Raw genomic sequence first — 21,134 nt, forward strand, 5'->3', positions numbered from 1 at the left:
CTCACACACACACACACACACACACACACACACACACACACACACAAACACTCCTCGCAAAGGCCTAAACCTCTAAACACAGAGGCTGATGTACATCTTCCACCTTACACATCATAAATATCCACACTGTTTTCGTTTTGCACCATAACTGCCGTGTTCTTCTTCACAGCCTCTCGTTTTCACCCCCGCAGGATTTGATTGACAGGCTGATCGCTGTGAATGCAGATGTGAAGATTCATTCTCTGTTCCACTACGAACAGTCTCACACGTTCGGCCTCAGGTGAGATTGATATTATTTTTTTTTCCATATTACTTAACATCAGCAGGGAAGCTCACGGTATTGGATTAGCACCTGGTGACTGCACACACACACACACACACACACACACACACACACACACTCTTCAGCCTCTGGCAATAGCAGACTGACATGGTTCTTTATACTTTGATTACCCAGCATTGAAGTCTGATGAAAGGATTTCTCTGGATAAGAGAGAAATAAGCTGGGCTGTGTGTGTGTGTGTGTGTGTGTGTGTGTGTGTGTGTGTGTGTGTGTGTGTGTGTGTGTGTGTGTGTGTGTGTTTCTATATTTATGAAGAACAGAGATGCTAACAAGTGTTAGTGAGAGTGATGGTGAAGGAGATGAACGAGTTATGATTGTAGGGTTACAGTAAAGGTTAAAGTGAATACTGTAATACTGGACTGTTACAATGACAATAACTGAGTAGGATTTAGTAATAATAGTCTGAGAAGTTGCATATTTTGGCTGAAAGGTTAGAATAGGTTTGCAACTAAGATTTACTGTTCAGGTTTAAGACTAAAAACATGTTTAAGAATGATATAAACTAGGGATGCACAATGTTGGATTTTTTGCCGATATCCGATATGCCGATATTTCCAACTCATTGTTGCCGATGCCGATATATGCACATATTTATGATCAAGAAAGACGATATATGAAGGAAGAACTGAGGAAGACTGGAGTTCAGGAGCTCAGCATTAAAACTTTAATGAACCTGCCAAGTGGGAGCAGCAGTAGAGTTTTCATTGAGTTTATTAGACAGACAGGATTAATGTGTAGGATTTAATCTCTGGTCCACACTCCGGAGCAGAAGGTGGCGGTAACGCACCTAATACGCTGGTTGCCAACCGCCGTTATAAACCAAAAACGATTTTTTTTTCCAAACAGAGTGGTACATCCTGTCTGCCGAGGTGTTTCCTATCTGTGCAGCCGAACATAGCAGCTCCTCCGCGGACTGTTTCACCCTGACAGTCCCGGTGTTTCCTCCGCAGGCCTAACCTGAATAACAAACCGGGGCTAACGTTAGCTGAGAGGCTAGCGGAGCGTTAGCCGCAGCATGACCGGAGGGAAGCACAGCCAGCTAGCCTCTGCTAGCCTCCCAGCTAACGTTAGCCCCGGCTCTCTATGTGGAGCACCGAGCCCTGGTTTGTTATTCAGGTTAAAGTGGGAAGAAGCAGCGGGTCTGACGGGCAGCTGAGTGACGTGCAGCCTGCGGACGAAACACCAGGACCATCAGGGTGACACAGTCCATCGAGGGAAGCACAGTCAGGCCGCGGAGGAGAAGACGACATATCGGCCTCTCATAATATGCTGATATCTCATTTTAGAGCTTTCATCGGCTGATACCCATGACGTGCCGATAATATCGTGCATCCCTGATATAAAGTAATCTGTGCAAGAGAAAATCTTCACTAGTGTTCATATACATTTGTGCAGTTGTGTGTCTGCGTGCGCGTATGTGTGTGTGTGTGTGTGCGCGCTACGGTGGCTGCTGTGCTTTCCTTTTCCCTTTTTAAGGGGCTTTCTGAATCACAATAGCTTTGACTTGTTTGGAGCCGTGCTGACTCACTCTGTCTGTCTCTGTCAGTCAGCTCACTGCTATTAACATCCAGAAGCCAAGTGAAAGGAACAAGATGCTCTGTTCATTTACCAGCCAGACTAACTGACAGTCTCACACACTCTGAGCCTCCTTTTGTCTCTCCGGGTGCCTTAATGTGCTGGATGTAGAATTATACCATCAGTAAGTCATTAACATGTTAATTTGAAGTATTAATATAACAGCCTTAAACCAACAAAAGTAAATTCGCCATTTACATTTTTTCATTCTTTATTTTTCCACATTGGAAATTTGACTTGCAGCTTCGGGGGGGATAAACAGACACATCAATTACAAAAAACATCACCCAAAAAAGCACCGACGTCATTAAAACCTCTCAGATACATTAATGAGGATTCAGTCTGGGACTTATTTTCCAGGTTTTTTGCCCTCATGATGATTGTTTAAGACACATCCTTTCTAACACACAATCATGTGCAACGTTTTCATTCAATTTTTCCGATTATCCGTCGCCTGAGGGACATGACGGTGTGGTACGAGGGGGGGGGGGGCTTTATCGATCCCAGAGCGGGAAATTGCATCAGTGCAGCAGCGACTAAACACACCAGGACACTGATTCATGAACAGTGTGTCAAAACAAACACGAAAATTAAAAAGCAAATACAAGAGTACAAACATGGGAATATAGGTCATATCATGTTAGTGCGATAACAATTTTTTTCATGATTGATTAACTGATTATTCATTTGGTTTATTAAACATCAGGAAACTGTGAATGTTCATTATAATATCCTAAAGCACAAGCTGACATCATTAAATCTCATTTTTTGTCCAATAAACAGTCCAAAGCCCCAAATATGTTGAATTTATTATAATGTCGGACCAAAAAAAGCAGCAAATTCTCACATTTAAGAACCTGGAACATCAAATCATTAAAAATGTACCTAAATGATTGATTGATTTTCAAAATAGTTGCAGGTTCATTTTGGATCGACTACTTGACTTAGCAGTTGCAGCTGCCGTGTATAACGATACAATACATATAATAATGTCAATAAAATCAGGTATTTTAAAAGTACATTTACAGTTTTATGTCAAATCAGTTTTATTTTTATAGCCTGATGTCACAAATCTGCCTCTGAGGGTTTTATCTGTACAACATACGACATCCTAAGACCCTCGATTCAGATTAGAAGCAGAAAAACAATCCCATAACTGTCCTGTGTGTTCATGCAGGATCCCGACGCTTAGAGCAGGAGACATTTCTAGAACAGAGTGGCAAATATACAGGTAGCTAGTAAATGAAAACTGGATTTGAGCTTCAACGCCCCGCAGGCTGACTCAGGTTGGTGCTGCTGCTGCAGCGTCAGGATGGGTGTGTGTGATGCAGCCTGATGGCAGCTGGCAGGAAAGACCCTCCTGTTACACTGGCTGCTCTCTGCTGTTGCATCAGTATGCTGCGGATATGTGTGTCTCCTGCTTTGTAGAGAAGGACGTCTCAACGCAGATCAATGAAACATGCAGCACAGTTTGCACGAAGCCGAACCCTCTCAGGAAGCAGCTGTAGACGTTCATGAAGTGTATCCTGACACACACATATATATGGATTACGAAGCAGTTGATATACACACTGTACTATAAGTGCTCTGATGCAACTTTCATGTCATATTGAGCTTCCACATATCAGTGTGAATGTTTCTGTGCTGTAAGGCTTTAATTATTTAGAGGATTAGACTTGTTCTAGTTTCCTTTGGCCCAGTGTGTATGTAGTGGAGAACAGCGCCCCCTGCAGCCGAAAGCTTAGTACAACTCTGCAGTCGAGTTAGTGAAAAATGTTGAAAGCCATCTAATCATAGTTTCATCAAGATGAACTGTTGAACACAGTTGAACTGCATGTCCTGAAATTTCCCCTTTAAGATACATAAAAACACAAAATAATTTGTGTCTCATATAGTTTTTCCACAAAAAAAAGTCCAATTAGCTCATTTAAAATCCTTAAAATTACATCAGAATCAGGTTTATTGTCGAGTAGGTTTGCACATGAAAGGAATTTGCCTCGATGTTGTTGGTACATACCTGTTAAAAATATACACACAATTAAGTAATTCTTTAAAAATATAAAAAAGAAATAATGTAAATAGAATGAAATGAGTGGGGGTCTCGGGTCTTGTTGATGAGGCGGCTGCAGACAGGAAGAAACTGTTCTTGTGTCTTGACAGACTCTTGCTGGAGGGAAGCGTTTCCTAAAGTTTGTGTCGGGGGTGGGAGGGATCGGCCGTGATCTTTCCTGCTCGCCTCAGGGTCCTGAAGGGACGACAGACTGCAGCTGATCACCTTTTTGGCACAGCAGACGATACTCTGCAGTCTGCCCTCGTCCTTGGCAGCTGCAGCGGCGTAGCAGATGGAGATGGAGGATGGAGGTGATGGACTCAGTGCTGCTGGTGTAGAAGAGCACCATGATTGACTTTGGCAGGTTGAACTTCTTAAGCTGCCGCTGGAAGTTCATCCTCTGCTGAACCTTCTCGGTAAGGCTGCTGATGTCCTGGGTGATGATGGTTCCCAGGAGGAGGAAGGACTCCACGGCGTCGACTGGGGAGTCACACAGGGTGATGGAGGCGGGTGGGGCTGCGGTGATATCCACAACCATCTCCTCTGTCTTTACAGCGTTGAGTGTCATCCCAACCGGAGATGAGCCCCAATGAGGATGATGTCATCTGCCAACTTCAGCAGCTCGTGGACCTGCAGTGGGACGTAACCGCCGACCAGAATGAATGAAGCAAGCTCACGGGGGGAGTAGAGGGTTTACAGTTGATGATAAAAGTTTCCAGAACAGGAGAACAGTGCTGCAGAATCACTGTCACATGTCTACACCAACCACTGTTAGTATGAAAACAGATACCTCCACCTTTCGCTCTGTGTCGTGATCGGCTCTGAATATCTGGAAATCTGCCAGCTGCAGCACAGAGTCCGTTATCGATCCACACAACCAAGTTTCCATGAAGAAAAGTCTCTGTTCTTCCTCATCATTAGCCGGAGTTCATCTAATTGGTTGTACAGTGATTGAATGTTAGAGAGAAATATTAATGGAGGGCGTCGTCCACATCTCCTCCGTCGTTTCACAAAGATGAACAAAATGTCCAGTAATTCCACAGATGGGATGAGAAAGTTGGGAAATAAATCTGCAGAAGTTGTTTCCCTGATGTTCATGAGCTCTTCTTTGGTGAAATAGCTCTGGGTACCATAGCAACCACACAACCACAACAACTACAACAACCACAGCCAGCAGCCATCCGGTCCACCATCATCACCTCCAACTGCTGGACACAGGATGTTTGAATACTGGAGGCTTCAAGTTTCCACATCACACTTTCATTAGTTACATACTGGACCACGATTGGCTCCATGATGTCACAAATCCTGCTGGTAGGTAAACGTCAGCACAGAGAAACTTTCCTCCTTCAGCAGATGAACGTGAAACAAACTGCACACGGTTCTGAACAGTGAAGCTCAAACATCCAACCACAGTAACAAGAAGAAAAACACATTTTTTGAGTGAAGGGAGACTTTAAACATTTATTTTCAAAGGCTCCTTTTCATAAACTTTGAAGTTTAGCTTGAGACATTTCATCGCAGCCTTAAATTAAAAGATGACTGGCTTTGCCACCTTAATTTATTTTTGTGTTTCTGTCCAGAAGGGACGGGATAGATTCCCTCCAGAATGAAAGGCACCGTGTGCTGTTCAAGTAGAAAGTAGAAACTGGTTTGATCTCAGCCACCCATCAGCACCTGCTCTGTGTTTCATCCCTGTCAGATGAAACATTCATTATCATCATTATTTTTGCTTTGTTTCTTTGACTCTGGATCATTTGTATTAAACATAATTACTTTTAATTCGATTTGCAAAACCCACAGATTTTGCATTTATTTTAATATTTCCGGCTGAGATATAAAGTCTGTTAGAAAAATTAATTCCAAACACAAACAGACGACCTGGCAAACAAACACCTGCCTGCCTGATGAAGGGCTGTGTCCTCTGTGTATTTATTACTGTTGAATAGATGGCACAACAATCACAGGTACTGAGCTCACTACCAATTAGGAGAAATGATATTCCTCTTGACTGCATGATTAGCCAGAACCCTCTGTGTTATCTAAGGAAACATGTATATGAGAGGTTTAAAACCTGCGTATGAATATTAAACTCATCTTGGACAAACCCTCAGTTTGCTTTGTGTAAATGTTTAGTTTTAGAAACAGAAACCTTCCTTCGCCTGAGGTCAACTGTAACTTTAACCGCTTGTGTGATGGTTTGACCACAGCAGACTGGAGGGAATTAAGGGACTCGGCCTTGATAATTTGTTCGGGTGTCGATCTATCACGTTTGCCACATAATGAATAATAGATAACAGCTCCAGGCGACTCTTCTGTTGGAATCTGTTGTTTCTCCTTAATGTCTGTTTCCTCACATGGAAATACAAAGAGTCACTGTATATCCTCTCTGTGTAGTGAGTCTAGAAATTGAGCGAAGCCTGTTTTTAGGAAGATCTTTTAATTATGGGTCTGTAACTGACAGTATAAAATGCTCATTGGAACAAATTCTATCATGTTGATGCAAAATATATTACATTTCAATAAGAAATATGGTGCTTAGCTTAGTACTGGAGACCCCATCATGGTGTGTAGCTTAGTACTGGGGACCCATCATGGTGTGTAGCTTAGTACTGGGGACCCATCATGGTGTGTAGCTTAGTACTGGGGACCCCATCATGGTGTGTAGCTTAGTACTGGGGACCCATCATGGTGTGTAGCTTAGTACTGGGGACCCCATCATGGTGTGTAGCTTAGTACTGGGGACCCATCATGGTGTGTAGCTTAGTACTGGGGACCCATCATGGTGTGTAGCTTAGTACTGGGGACCCATCATGGTGCTGAGCTTAGTACTGGAGGCCCCATCATGGTGCGGAGCTTAGTACTGGAGGCCCCATCATGGTGCGGAGCTTAGTACTGGAGGCCCCATCATGGTGCTGAGCTTAGTACTGGAGGCCCCGTCATGGTGCTGAGCTTAGTACTGGAGGCCCCATCATGGTGCTGAGCTTAGTACTGGAGGCCCCATCATGGTGCTGAGCTTAGTACTGGAGGCCCCGTCATGGTGCTGAGCTTAGTACTGGAGGCCCCATCATGGTGCGGAGCTTAGTACTGGAGACCCCATCATGGTGCTGAGCTTCGTACTGGGGACCCCATCATGGTGCAGAGCTTGATACTGGGGACCCATCATGGTGCTGAGCTTAGTACTGGGGGCCCCGTCATGGTGTAGAGCTTCGTACTGGGGACCCCATCATGGTGTAGAGCTTCGTACTGGGGGCCTGGAGGAGCAAGCTGCTGGTGGATCTGAGGGTGCGGGTGGAGGTCTGCTGTGTGATCAGTTCCTGTAGGCGGGGAGGTGCAGGTCTGTTGATGGATTTGTATGAGCAGCAGGACTTTGTTGTCAATCCTGAAGGACACAGAGAACCAGAGCAATGAAAACAGAATTTATGTTTGTGTTTATTATTCTGGTCTCCGTCTCTAAATTCAGGTCCTCTAATAAGTGTGCTGGTGGTCATTTTGGAAATTATTGCTCCCTTAATGAGATTTGAAGACTTGTAATAGCTGTGATGTCTGCTGTGTGGGCGTTGACTGACAGCTGTGATTGACAGTCGGCTCCCCTCAGCCTCACACTCTTAACACTAGGTCACTGATTTTGGTCCTTTAAAGGCTTCACATCACCGCCGCCATATTCAGGTCTAATCACCAGCACCACTGTCAAGCAAACATGCACTGAGCATTCCTGAAGTGCATCCCCCTTGAAAAAAGGAAGCCACAATTTCCACCCCTCTTGATCTTCACAAGCTAATGAGAGCTAAAATCCCTCAGCTCTTTTCCTTGGTTTCTAAAAGCCTCTTTGTTGTCATGGCAACCAGCACTTTTCCCCCTGTTTTTCCCCGGTCTGAATTGTTTGGATGCTTTTATTCTACTATCTCTGCTACTGATGGCTCTATACATGTCAAGTGTGTGTGCTGGCGCAGAGCTTCACACATTTTAACTGGATTTGTTTAGATATTATTTGACAGCAATAAAATCTTGAAAAAGAATTACAGACATTAAGAAAATGAGCATAATAAAAGGGAACAATTACTGCTGATCTAACTATACATCTGTACACTAATGTTTGTACCTGGAATTGTTAGACTAGATGAAGATTATGTTACTTTGGGAGATCTAGTGGCTCTGAGGTCCAACTGAACAGGTACTACAGAGACCGTGTGGCTTAGACAGGAACAACTGTGATGAAACCGAGGTTATTCAGTTATTTTCTCCTCCTGAGAGTTCAGATGTTGTTCTCTCACCTCACCAGACAAATTAGATTAGAATAGATTAGGAATAAATAAAAGAAATTAATATTTCAGAGTTTTATCCAGTGCCATCAAACAAGTAAAGTATGAAAGTAGTAAAATGGATTAAGAGAAGAGATTAATTTTGTTTTCTTTCAAGCTCAGTAATGACTTGCCGTATTTCCTCAAATAAAAGACAGTAGTTAATTAAAAGCCGGCTCTCTGATAATGTTCGGGGACGTGGTCGACATTAACAAATAAAGACCCCAAAAACAGCTGGTGCCAGTTAAACATAAATAGTAGTTACCTGGATGTAACTTCAGTTCTATGAGTCTAGCCGACGGAGGAGACGCGTTATCGTTTAAATACGGGGATAATATTTTAATAATAATGACAGCAGCGACACTACATGAGCATGGGTAACCAGGGTAACCAGGATAACTTGGCTAAACCAGCGAGCGTACATCCATGAGCTATGTGGTGCACTGCCAAAATGTTCCAGGTGGAACTCAAGCGGTAGAATTATTGCCCTGCACGTCGGAGTAAGTGGATTAATGGTAATGCACAACACAACAACCACAACAAACAAACATTTAACAGAGCAAGATCAGAAAACAACGAGGCTTCATACTAAAATATGAGCAAATATACTTATCAAACAGAGGGAATTAGAAATAAAAGCTTCTCTCTAATATAAGCTTCCAATAAAGACCTGGTACCTTCTGCAGGTGCGGTGAATAGAGGCCCCGCCCTCTATTAGAGGAAATACGGTAGTACAGTGAAGCGTCATGGTCTTGTTAATTGCTCCAGTGTTTAGATCTAATTGAAACTTCTCATTGATCTGTGTGGATGGATAGCCTGCAGGCTTCACGGTGCTCCCTGGATGTGTGGAGATCATAACTGAAATCTCTTGTTTTCACTTGTACATAATGCTGTAGCCACCATATTGGTCTCTACTTTGTACTGTATGAATGTACTTGTATGTCGCGTCTCCACAAACCCGGATGGAAAGAATTTAGTGGGCACGTCTCCAGAGATTTTCATGATTTAATGATTGATTGATTAATTGGCAATTCACTAATTGGTAACTTCAACATGTCAAATGTTGCCAGCATATAAATGTCAAAGCCTCCCAAATAAAAACTGTTTTTATAATCTTAGCATCAGATAAAATGAGCTGTAGCTCTGGTCAGCTTGAACAAGAAATGTAACAACTTAACTTTGGTTCACATAAGATGGATTGTGATGTTTCAAAGATATCAACTATTCAGCCTGTTTTAACCTGGTGTAGAAAGTGACTTTATTCTGAATATATTTGTTTTTATCTCTTAAAAAGGGCAACACGTGGCTGCCATAACGTGGAGTAAACTCAATATCTTTGGGTTTCAACTGCTTTTAGGATAAAATGAGCAAAATCAGTGTAATGTAATTAACCAGCAGCAACATTTTAAGAGACCTCTGACTGGAGTGAGTCTTCACCCCACTTAAAGGGGACCTTTTATGCTTTTCCTTATTTTCAGTAAATGTTACAATGTCGGATGTTCATATTAAAAGTGGTAAACGTGTCATATAATGAGGTAAACATATGTAGCAGTGATCCCTGTGAGCAAGAAGCAGCAGCTTCAGATTGCCCTGAACACTCGGTTTCCAACAGTTTTTTCTACTTTCAGCCCGAGCTGATGTCGACTGGTGATGGATTTATTTATTTATATGTGGTCATCTGCTCCACACACAGCGCATGAGTTCACTGCTCTGCTACGCTAACGTTATGGTGTTTCTTCATTGTTTTAGGGTTAATCACACTCCATTACACAGCAGGGCAAAGTAAAATAAGTAGTTTACCTGTTGGAGGTGTGCTAGTCATCTACAGCTCTTCATCAAACATTGTCATCACTGTGGCTGTTTCTACTGGTACTGTTCCTCCCTGCGTTATTTCTAACTGATCCACTGAACAAAGAGCTCCTGATATCTCCTGTTGTTGTGTCGACCAGTTTTTAGTGCTGCTAACGAAGCGCCGCTAATTCAGTGAGGAACACCTTTCATTTCCTGTATATTCTTCACAATAAAAGTCTCCCATTATTTAGTCATTTAAAAGCTTTTAATTTGAAGCAGTAAAGAAGGAAATGTTGGGGTTTGCATCGGCGGTAACTTAACACTACTGATACAGCTGCCCCTTGGCAGCTTCCAGAAAGCTGACCAATCAGAATAGAGTGGACTCATCAGGAGGGGGGCCTTAAAGAGACAGGAGCTAAGACTGCCTGTTAGAGACAGAGAGAATTGAAGGGCTGCATAAAGGGTTAATATAAGATAAATGAGGAGGTTTTTTTTAACTGTGAATCATGCAACGCTACTGTATTGGAATCCAAAAATAAAAATATAGAGCTGGAAATGAGCATAATAGGTCTCCTTTAATGAAAGAGGCTTATCAGACAGACAAAGTGGATGCAGGTCTGGTTCTCTATTTCGTTGTTTCAAACTGAGAGAGGTCACAAGGCCTGACAGGCTCTCAGCCTCTTGCTGTGCTGCTGTCAGAATGAGTGAGTAGAGCTGTCATTCAAACACGAGTCCAAGCAACTGCCCAGCACATCAGGAAACGAAGCAGCTGCTCAGAAGGAGAAACTAACACACTTGTTGTTCATTTGTTGTTTTTGAGGCCTTATTTTTGAGATCTGGTAGAAAAACGGTAGCAGTGATAACAAAGAAGGAAATCAATTTACATAAAACTGTGTAAAATTACAGTAAAGTCACTCTACGCATAAGCAAACTGACAGTACAGTAAAGACTCTTACATGACCTGAAACACCAGCGTACCTGCAGCAGATACCAAAAACAGTTTGAGACGTCTCGGTTATTGATGAAGACCAAACAGAAGAAGCCTCGTCATCCTGACAGTTTTGTTGCTTTACCTGTATTCTGGTTGCACCATGTCAGTGTATTAGCTGACTAATGGGTCATTATGGTCTCGGTTGGCTAACACTTTTTTCATTGTCTTGTTTTGTCTGATTAACCGTTTACTGTCATGTATGACACATAAAAACTCAAAATCCTCTCGTTGGAGAAACTGCAAACAGCATTTTTTTTGTATTTTTGCTTAAAAAATTAATCAGAATCAGGTTTATTGTCAAGTAGTTTGCACATACAAGGAATTTGCTTGGTGTTGTTGTGCATAACAGTCAAAAATATACACAAAATGAAGTAATCCTAAATAATATATAAAAAAGAAAAGAATTTACAATACAAAATGTTTAGAGTATATTCTATGTGAGAAGAGCTGCTACAGGTTTACATTTATAAATAGTCACTAATAAAACTGGCCAATAGTAACACTCAAATAACAAAGTTATTGATCCGTACTTTGAAGATGTTTTGGAGCTTTTCCCCTCTGTAGGTACAACTCAGACCTTTCTCAGAGTCAGTGTCTGTAAATGTTTCTGGGGCTCGACAGAGAGCTTGAGTCTGGCATCATTACTGGCAATTGAAAATGAACCATGAAGCGTTTTCCAAGGGTTCCTACTCAACAAAGCTTACAATTGGCTACGGCAAGCTGGTGGGAAAAAAACAGTGTAGACTGATCCAGTGCTTGCAGACATACAAGGCCAGAAGAGTCCAAATGGGGTCTTTGTCTGCATGGTTCTACCCTGCAGTACTGTACGATTTGAACTGCCTGCTGTTGCTGCTTTTCTATAATATCTTACAATGTCAGTCCTCTAAACATATTTTGATGTCTTTATGTTTGTTTGTTTGTTTGTTTGTTTGTTTATGTGCAGACTGCTCAGTGTCCTCTGCTGTAATCTGGACTCCTTCCTGCTGTTGGAGAGCCAGTACAACATCTGCTCCATGCTGCTGCAGAGTCAGAGGGAGAACGTCAGCGAGCAGGACGCCAGTGACGGGTATGAACTCATCAATACATATTACTGGGAATTCATAACTTGTATTATTGATCAATTACTGACACAGGTCTGTTGTAATGATCTGAATATTTGTACTATTTATTTATAATTTGCAAAAAGAAAATACCTGATTGTTTTCAAAGTGACTTAAGTTCAGCTATAAATCCCAGATAAGAATACTTTTAAATATATTTATTATTAGTCCCATGATGCTGTTTATTATTGTCATCATCACTGAGTGTATGATGGGACCAGTATGAGTTGAAGCATAGATCACTACAGTAGATGTAACTCAGGTTGGGAAGTATTGAGAGATGCTCAACACTTTGTTGGTTTTGGTCTTTTCATTGGGTTTGTTGTCTCATCCTTTAATTTAAAATAATTTAAAAACACAGCAAAGTTATTAAGTATAAGTATAAAAATGGTATCTTCTCGCTAAAGAATAGTTCAACATGTTGGGGAATGTCCCTACCAGCTGGTTTGGTTCTGTCCAAAGTTCAAAAATAAGCCTACCAGCATCTCTGAAGCTTAAAAAACACGTAGTGTCTGATTTGTTTAATAAACAGAAAAGTGTACAATGACAAAGAAAATCTTGGTCGACTGGAATCGTACATAATCTTCAACTAATTGTTTAGTCGCGGGGGTCACATTTCTCTGTTCTGTATTTCTCTGTTTAGCGTCTTCAGGCTATGCTAACCCATTGTTGCTAACTTTGGAGCTCACCTCCTTCACTTTTCCAGCATTTGGGGAAACAACAGACGTGACTTTTTTTATTAACTGACACACTGTAGTCTGTACTGTACATTTACTGCCAGACTGACAACTTACTACTAACCTTTTCCTCTGCCCCGCTCGCATCCACCGTCACTTTCCTGCTGCTCTTTCCCGCTCGCTACTCAATGCCGTTTTCCTTAACAGAATACGCCACCAATAGTTTCCCAGGCAACGACACAGAGGTTGACTCACGTACCAGAACAGCGCTGCACAGAGGCTCCCAGATGCTGTCGATTTCTGAATGAACGGATGTTTGGCGTTATGTTTGACATTAAAAATATTTTTTGGCCTGGCGGGGGTCCTGTTGTTATAATTACAGGAGAAACACTGATTCAGTAAACGTTCAGTAAACGTTCAGTAAACGTTGAGTACAGTTAGACCCAGCAGGCTCCATCAGGTTGGGCGAGTTCAAACTTGTGAAAACAACGGGGGTGTTTTGAATACACAGGTAATTTGTTAGTCTGTCCCCCCCGCCGCAGGAAATAATGGATTAATCCTGGAAAGCTGTTGATGTAGCACTTCTCTCCTTATGAAAATAACACAGAGATTATTCGACCAATGAAAATAAAGTCAGACGAGAGCATATCGACCAACTAATCGACCAGTCGACCAGCAGACTGCAGCCCTACTATTTACCTTCTCAGCTCCTCTGGGCAGCATTTCTGTTGCCAGATGTGTTTGATGAGTACGTGCTTCAGTCTCAATCACACCAAAACCTGGCAACCAGACCACTGTCTTCATTTCTGTTTGTGACAGATCAAATAAGTTAATCAGTGTTAACGAGCGGTGCTAATAGAGATCAGACCTAGACTGGAAGCAGCAGTCTTCCTGCTTCCAGTCTTTATGCTAAGCTACGCTAACCATGTCCTGACTCCAGCTACAAAACTTAAAGATCAACTTGCAGGTTGATTTTCTTTCTGGATTTACCTATGATTTTATGAGTTTACTGAGACATAAAGGCAGTAATTCAGTGACCCAAATGTTGAGCTGTTCCTTTAATATTCTTCCTGTACTTTGATATTAATCTTACATCTTTTCTAGACAGTCAGTGTATGTTCTCCAGAAGGTTCAGTTTCCTCCAGCTGTGTAGGAATCTGAGACATTCAGACGTTTCAACAGTTTGCACACGTAGTCGTTCTCTCTCACACTCATTCGCTGAAAGCTTTTTGCTCCTCTGTGCATCATCCTGATATGACAGAACACTTTCAAATTTAATCATCGCTCAGGAGGAGGAATTGTCTGTTTGTTTTCCTTGTCACAAATGAAATGAAATAAAGAGGCAAGAAAGTGAAAAGGCCATTTCTGTAAGTGGGTGTTCAAGAGCGCCTCTCTCTCTCTCTCTCTCTCTCTCTCTCTCTCTCTCTCCTCTCTCTCTCTCTCTCTCTCTCTCTCTCTCTCTCTCTCTCTCTCTCTCTCTCTCTCTCTCTCTGTTGCTTCTGAATGGAAATGGCCTTGAAATGCCGACTCATATCTGGTTGTCTGAACGTTGGCTCCATTTTGGAGAATGATGACCTGTTAATTTCTCCGCCCATCTCCCGTTCCCGCATCCGTTATCATCATCAGACATCACCTTCACCTCTCTCCTCCTCCTCCTCCTCCTCCTCCTCTGTTCTCTCCTGCTCAATGTCATCTAAACTTGACTTTTTTTGGCATCTGACTTTTGATTTACCGTACTGTGTGTTGTCATTCTTTTTCCCCTAATGCTCTTTATATCTTTTCTGCTTTGACCTTTTATATATCAATGACGTCCAAATTTACCCAAACTACTCTGTGAAGGCAATCTGCTCGCTCTATTTTACCCTCAGTTGTTTGAGATTTTAGTGACAAGGCTTTTTGTCAAATGTATGCAGATGACGTTTAAGGTCTTTAGAAAGAGTATTATACAAGAAAATAGTCCCCTTTATTACCAATTTTAAATCCAAATTGCCTCAGCTATAAGATCATTCCACCCAGGCTGACACCCTTCAACCCTAAATCACCTTTATAATTAGAATATTCACAGATCTGAAATTCTGACGTGGAAACTCCTCTTCCTCTCTTCTCTAACTCGCCGTGCAGTGATGATAAACTGTAGCTGCAAAGACGTTTATAAGACTCTACAGAGAAACTTGTCTGAGCGACAGTAAACTGGGGGAGTTTTGGAGGATTCATTTCTGATTCTGACTTTGTCTACTAGAATTGTTATATAGAGGAGATTGTGACCTTTTCTCTGGTCTCAGGTGTGAACGGCCTCTTTGATCCGTCCGCTGACTCCTGCTTGATGACTTTGACCTCTTCCCAGCCGATGTGACCGGTTGTGATCTGGTGTTGACAGACAGCTGATATCGTCTGTTTCTGCTGTTCTCCAGATGTGATGTTCTCCTCTGCAGCTGCGTCCTGTTATTGAATGTATCAGCATTTTACATATAAATGAACATCAGTTACAGTCAAGTCCGACAAGTTGTCACAGTGCTGATTAAACCAGTCACCACCGGATCAGTCTCTCTGTATTTCACACTATACAGAGTTTTAATCTGGTGTTGGGTTTGATATTCCCGCGCTAACTGGCTAACTTCTCGTTAGCTCTCTGCTAAATCATCTCTTCTAGACTTTCCAAATATTATGGGAGCTGAATGGATCAGACTCTGATAGTGAAAGGAGTCTTTATGGGGAGTTTATGATGCTTAAAACACAACAGTAGTGACGGAGTGAGTGGTGACGGAGTCGGCCACGGTGGAGCTTATGATGTAAGCGCGTGCGATGCAGCTTTAAAATTGTTTAATTGCTCATTTTTCTCGCAAAAATGTGCAACATTGTCTTCTTCTAGCTTCTCCAGTGTGAGGATCTGATGTCTTTTTGTTCTTTGTGATTGTAAACTGAAAATCTTGAAGGTTTTTGGACTGTTTGAGGGACAAAACAAGCAGTTTGAGGCGTTGAGGAGTGTTGGATTCATTTCATGTGTGTGTGTGTGTAGCTGTAGATAGACCACAGATCATTCCAAACATAAAGCAGCTACTTGTGGGATTAGATAGAAGCTAAACTACGAGTTAACAGGACGGTAACATTATTGCAGCTGAGTAACAGGAACGTTAACGTCGTCCTTGTGTTGTAAACAGAAAAAACCTTTCATACAGCTTCACCTTCGCAATGCGTCATGTGATGTGATGACAACTAAGCCACAGTATGTCACATGACCACTGAGGTAGACCATGAGACGCAGCTTTCTCCGGGTTAGTTAGCAGCATATTTTTCTCATTTGGTGATAAATTTAGTGTTTGATACGCTGTGACGAACACACCTCTGAGCATCATGACCTCAGTCCATCTGCATTACTTTTAGACTTTTACTGCTTGGTTTCTGCCTAATCCCCCCCCCCCCCCCCCCCTCTCTCTCTCTCAGGGAGCTCATCATAGACAGTCTGTCGGTGGAGAGGAATCACGTGCTGGTCCGGGTCAGTTTGGTCGGAGGTCCGTCTGAGAGGAAGCTTCCACCTCGAGCCCTGCAGGAGGTCAGAGGTCACCTCATTTACTCTCATTGTCATCTGGATTTGAATTGATAGAAGCTTCCTGGTTCCTCTTATTCACTTTTCTCTGCAGTTCAAGTCTTTGAGTTTTACATAAAAGAAAACAAGGATTAAGTGGTTTTAAATCTTTGAGGAAAATAAAATAAAAAGCTTCTTTTTATTTGATTGTCAATGTCGTTAGAGATGCAGTTTGCAGTTTTTTATGCGTTTCTGTTTCCTGGATGGATATTTGTGGAAATTCAGTTTCCAAAAAGTTGTAACATTTATCCTTTGATGAAATATTTCCTGCGTATCGTTGATATCGTTGAACAGATTCACTGACTTCAGGCTCAGAATTTATTCAATCAAACTGACTCGACTGTTTCACTGTTTCTGTCTGAATTTGATGGAAAAATCTTTGAGAAATAGTGAAAATTTTACTGCTGCAATCGCAAAAATGACTAAATGTTGTGTTTATTTTCAATATTTACTTTCATTATTCTTTAATTGCAATAAATGGAAGATTTAATGAAATATAATCCAAGAATAGAAAATATTCTTCATCTCCGAGCTGCTGTTGCTGGTAGTTTTATTACAGATGAAAGAATCTGACTGATAATCAGCCCGTAGCCGTATTTACTCTGCATGTTTTAGGATGGATATTAATTATTGAAATGTTTACGCTGAACTCAAACAGGAAGTCATTTATGCTGAGGTCAAGCAGAGTATATGAGAGACATTTCTAACTCCTGTTACTGAAGGAGAACACAGAAAGAAACAGATGAAGTAATGGATGTTATAATAACTGCTGAGCCTGATGAAGACCTCGCCGGCTTTACTTCACATCACAATCACTGAAATATTCAGTCAGTCAGTAGTTGAACTGACGGTATGTTGTCCTACAGACACGTTATGTTTTTATAGAAACTGTTACATACGCTCATATTTCAGGAGACTTAATGAATAAAAACAGTGATGGTCTGTCGATGTGAGACGTAGAGAATCTGAACAAGTTATTAAAGAAGGATAAAAAGTGAAGCATCTCAAATCAACCTGCACACAACAGTGCGTCTGAAGCTGAAGAAGGAAGGTCTGTAACATCTTTTCTAACGAGGTCTAGAAGCAGCGCGTCAGTCAGACTGAAATACCAGCAGGGATTATAACGAGTGGAGAGAAAGAACCAGACTAACATTTAAAACACATTATTATCAAGTCACACGCTGAGCTATGACTCAACTTCTGCTTCTTCAACATTAAGACGTGACAGACGTAATAAATGCGACTCTGAATGTCTGAGAGTTACGAAGAGAGAAAGGAAAAAAAACAGACGGGACACAAATATAAACAAACAAATTTGATAAACTGTCAGAAGCCTCGGCGCTAAACAATCACTCACTAATTTATTCATCTACTCCTCACTTTTTAACTGCTTATAGTTTCATCAGACGGTATTTTATTATATTAAATCACAAACAATCCAGCATCCTGTCACATCAATAACACTACAAACTTCTAAACATGCACAGCAGCAGAACAGTAAATGAAAGGAAATATTGCAAAGATGATGAATGATTTGGGTCCCGTTCACCTCCACTGCAACAGAACACTATAATACTAGCGCAGTATATTCTAAATATGATGTTTATAATAACTGCATTTGGGTGTAAAGAGGTGGTCATTACCTGCTCCTTCCAGGGAGAAGATCCGTACCCCTGGCCCATGTTTTCACGCTATCCTCTTCCTCACTGCTACACCTGCGACCCGCCGACGATCCACCACAACTCAGCGGGTAAGACGGACGTCGTCGATGAAGCTGCTGACGTGTTAACCGCTGCTTCATTTTCATTCTTTTACCCGTCAGTGTTTCTCCGTCTCGTACAGATCCTGAGCTCAGTACGTTTCTGGCGTCGTCTAAAGACACGAAGAACGAGGAGAACTGGATGGAAACGTGCAGGAGACACTACCGCAGAGTCATGACCACCGAACCCAGCATCCTGACTGGAAAAAGTAAGACACTGGTTGCCGTGGTTACTGTGGATTTTTAGTAATATAATGATGAGATATGACAGATATGGTTGGTGGAGCTGATTGTAAAGGTCTTAGGAATGAACAGCTTTAACATAGAACACACACACAGACTTCAACATACAGTAAGATACATAAAATGTAATAAAATACATGAAACAACAAATGCTAAAACCCACCATGGAAGCTCATATAAAACATATACATCATTTATATGGAAGACTGATCACACTTCCACACGTTTAAGAGGAATATGAGTGTGAGAGAAACAATTCAATATGGTCACAAAAATGTTTCTCAGTTGCCACACAAGTTTTGTTCTCATCATAACTGACAGTAACTGAAGATTATACGACTGTGTTCGTTTTTAAAAATCTGCACTGGGTGACATGTTCCTTCATCATGAAGAGTTTGGTCCCGTTAACGGCTCCAAAGACTAATAACAGCATCATGTTTTCAGTCTCCAGTTCTGTGTAAGACAGACGCTTATGAGCATGTGCAGGAATGAGCTGCATATGACAGCATCTGGACTTTGTAGAATTCAATTTATTGTTGGTTTGACTCTACGTATGAGATTAGTTGACAATGAGAAACATACAGATGTTGTATACTGATCCAGAGGAAACATAATAAATGTATCATACAGACTAAAGTTTATTACTGTATATGTTTTTATCCTCAGGTGTTATTTGTGTACGTGTTCTCATGTCGTGTCCAGGTTGTGTTTTGCTGGAGGCAAAGATGCATGTATAAGTAATTTATATCCAAGGAATCAGTTTTTCATATACAAATATGTATTTATGATAAAGAACGTGTTTACGTACATGTATTCATAATGCAGACACAACCTTAAACGAATCAGCTGAATGTGAAGGATAACATCAGTAACATTCACTCAGCATCTTCAGTCCTTCACATCACTTTAATATCAGCTGCCTGTAGATGAGTAAACATGGTAGTAACATGTAGGAACGATGAGGAATAATGATGTCTTTGTAGTGCTGCAGGTGAGTGTGGAGGTGAATCTAATCTGATGTTCATGACACTTTTTCAGAACTCGTTACCGTCATTGACGTTAACGCCTACGTTTCCTCATGTAGGAGTAAGTCGCTGTGATTCAAGAGGACTAAAACACATCCAAACGAGGCCTAACGATCTCGTCATTAATGCATGTACTGTACCGTGATTGCTTCCTTTCATCAGCACACTGCTGAACTGTAAAAGCATCCACTCGTTGCTCATTTAAGGACTTTTCACTGCAAGATCATGATCAAGACGTATTATCTGTTCTCTCTGCTGTTTTATTTGCCGTTAAACTCGTAAAACCTGGAATTCCACTTTATATGAAACCTTAAATGGAGGAAATTGTAGCGTTTATATCCTGACTATTAAATTAACGCGCTTCCTCGGCAATTTATTGAATTTACTGGAGTCTGTCTCCATGTATGAAGACGCAGTGATTATCACTCGTGTCTTCTATTCAGCTGTGAGATGAAAATGATTAACTATACTGTCTCTTCATCACAACACGCACCATTGGAAGTGTTTGTACGTTCAATACCTCGCTCTGTTGTCAGCTTATTGATTGCTTAATTGGTCTTTCTCAATAGCATGCCGATGAGTCTCTGAGCTGCATTGTGAATCCTGTCTGTGGTTATGATCAGACCTCGTTGTGTTTTCTAATCCGGCGGCCTGTGAAATGCTCATAAAGCTGCAGTGATGTGTATTTTTACAGAAGCGTTCATTGCATGTTAAGCAGCTGCAGGAACATCACTTCACTCACATCCTGTTTCTCTTTAGATGAGACTTTTCATGTTGAACTGAATAATGCAGGAGAAAGACACACTCAGATATAATCTGATGACCAAGCAGCATCAATATAAAAACCCTCTCTATCGTCATATACACTATATCGCCAAAAGTATTCACTCACCCATCCAAATAATTGACATCAGGTGTTTCCAATCACTTCCATGGCCACAGGTGTATAGAATCAAGCACCAAGGTATGCAGACTGTTTCTACAAATGTTTGTGAAAGAATGGGTCACTCTCAGGAGCTGATAGGATGCCACCTGCGCAACAAGTCCAGTCGCTCCTAAATATTCCACAGCCAACTGTCAGTGGTGTTATAACAAAGTGGAAGCGATTTGGAACGACAGCAACTAAGCCAGGAAGCGGTAGGCCACATAAAATGACGGAGCAGGGTCAGCGGATGACTTTCTGCAGAGTCAATCGCTACAGAGTGGTCATGTGGTCTTTAGATTAGCTCAATAACAGCGCGTAGAGAGCTTCATGGAACGGGTTTCCATGGCCGAGCAGCTGCATCCAAGCCGTTCATCACCAAGCGTGATGCAAAGCGACGGATGCAGTGGTGTAAAGCACCCCGCCACTGGGATGAATTAGAGCAGAGACTGGAAGCCAGGCCTTCTCGTCCAACATCAGTGTGTGACCTCACAAATGCACTTCTGGAAGAATGGTCAAAAAAAATTCCCATTAACTCCCTCCTAAACCATGTGGAAAGCCTTCCCAGAAGAGTTGAAGCTGTTATAGCTGCAAAGGGTGGACCAATGACATATTAAACCCTATGGATTAAGAACGGGATGTCACTTAAGTTCATATGCGAGTCAATGCAAGTGAGCCAATACTTTTGGCAATATAGCGTATCATTAACCCTTTTATTGCCATTCATGATATCTGCTGCTGTTTGGTGACCATCGGACTTCCTGGAGGGGCTGT

General features: G+C 41.7%; 1 protein-coding gene across 4 annotated transcripts in view; it reads left to right on the forward strand.

The window, feature by feature from the left end:
- Positions 1-21,134, forward strand: part of tbc1d32 (TBC1 domain family, member 32) — an 84,785-nt gene that overhangs the window by 23,393 nt on the left and 40,258 nt on the right. For all 4 annotated transcript variants that reach the window (XM_067571726.1, XM_067571724.1, XM_067571727.1 and 1 more), the window contains exons 23-27: positions 192-280; positions 11,995-12,117; positions 16,270-16,378; positions 18,068-18,161; positions 18,254-18,379. In XM_067571726.1, the coding sequence (XP_067427827.1) occupies positions 192-280; positions 11,995-12,117; positions 16,270-16,378; positions 18,068-18,161; positions 18,254-18,379 (541 nt within the window). The remainder of the gene's footprint in view (positions 1-191; positions 281-11,994; positions 12,118-16,269; positions 16,379-18,067; positions 18,162-18,253; positions 18,380-21,134) is intronic.

This window comes from Thunnus thynnus, chromosome 18 (assembly GCF_963924715.1).
Source record: "Thunnus thynnus chromosome 18, fThuThy2.1, whole genome shotgun sequence".
NCBI classification, from domain to species: domain Eukaryota; kingdom Metazoa; phylum Chordata; class Actinopteri; order Scombriformes; family Scombridae; genus Thunnus; species Thunnus thynnus.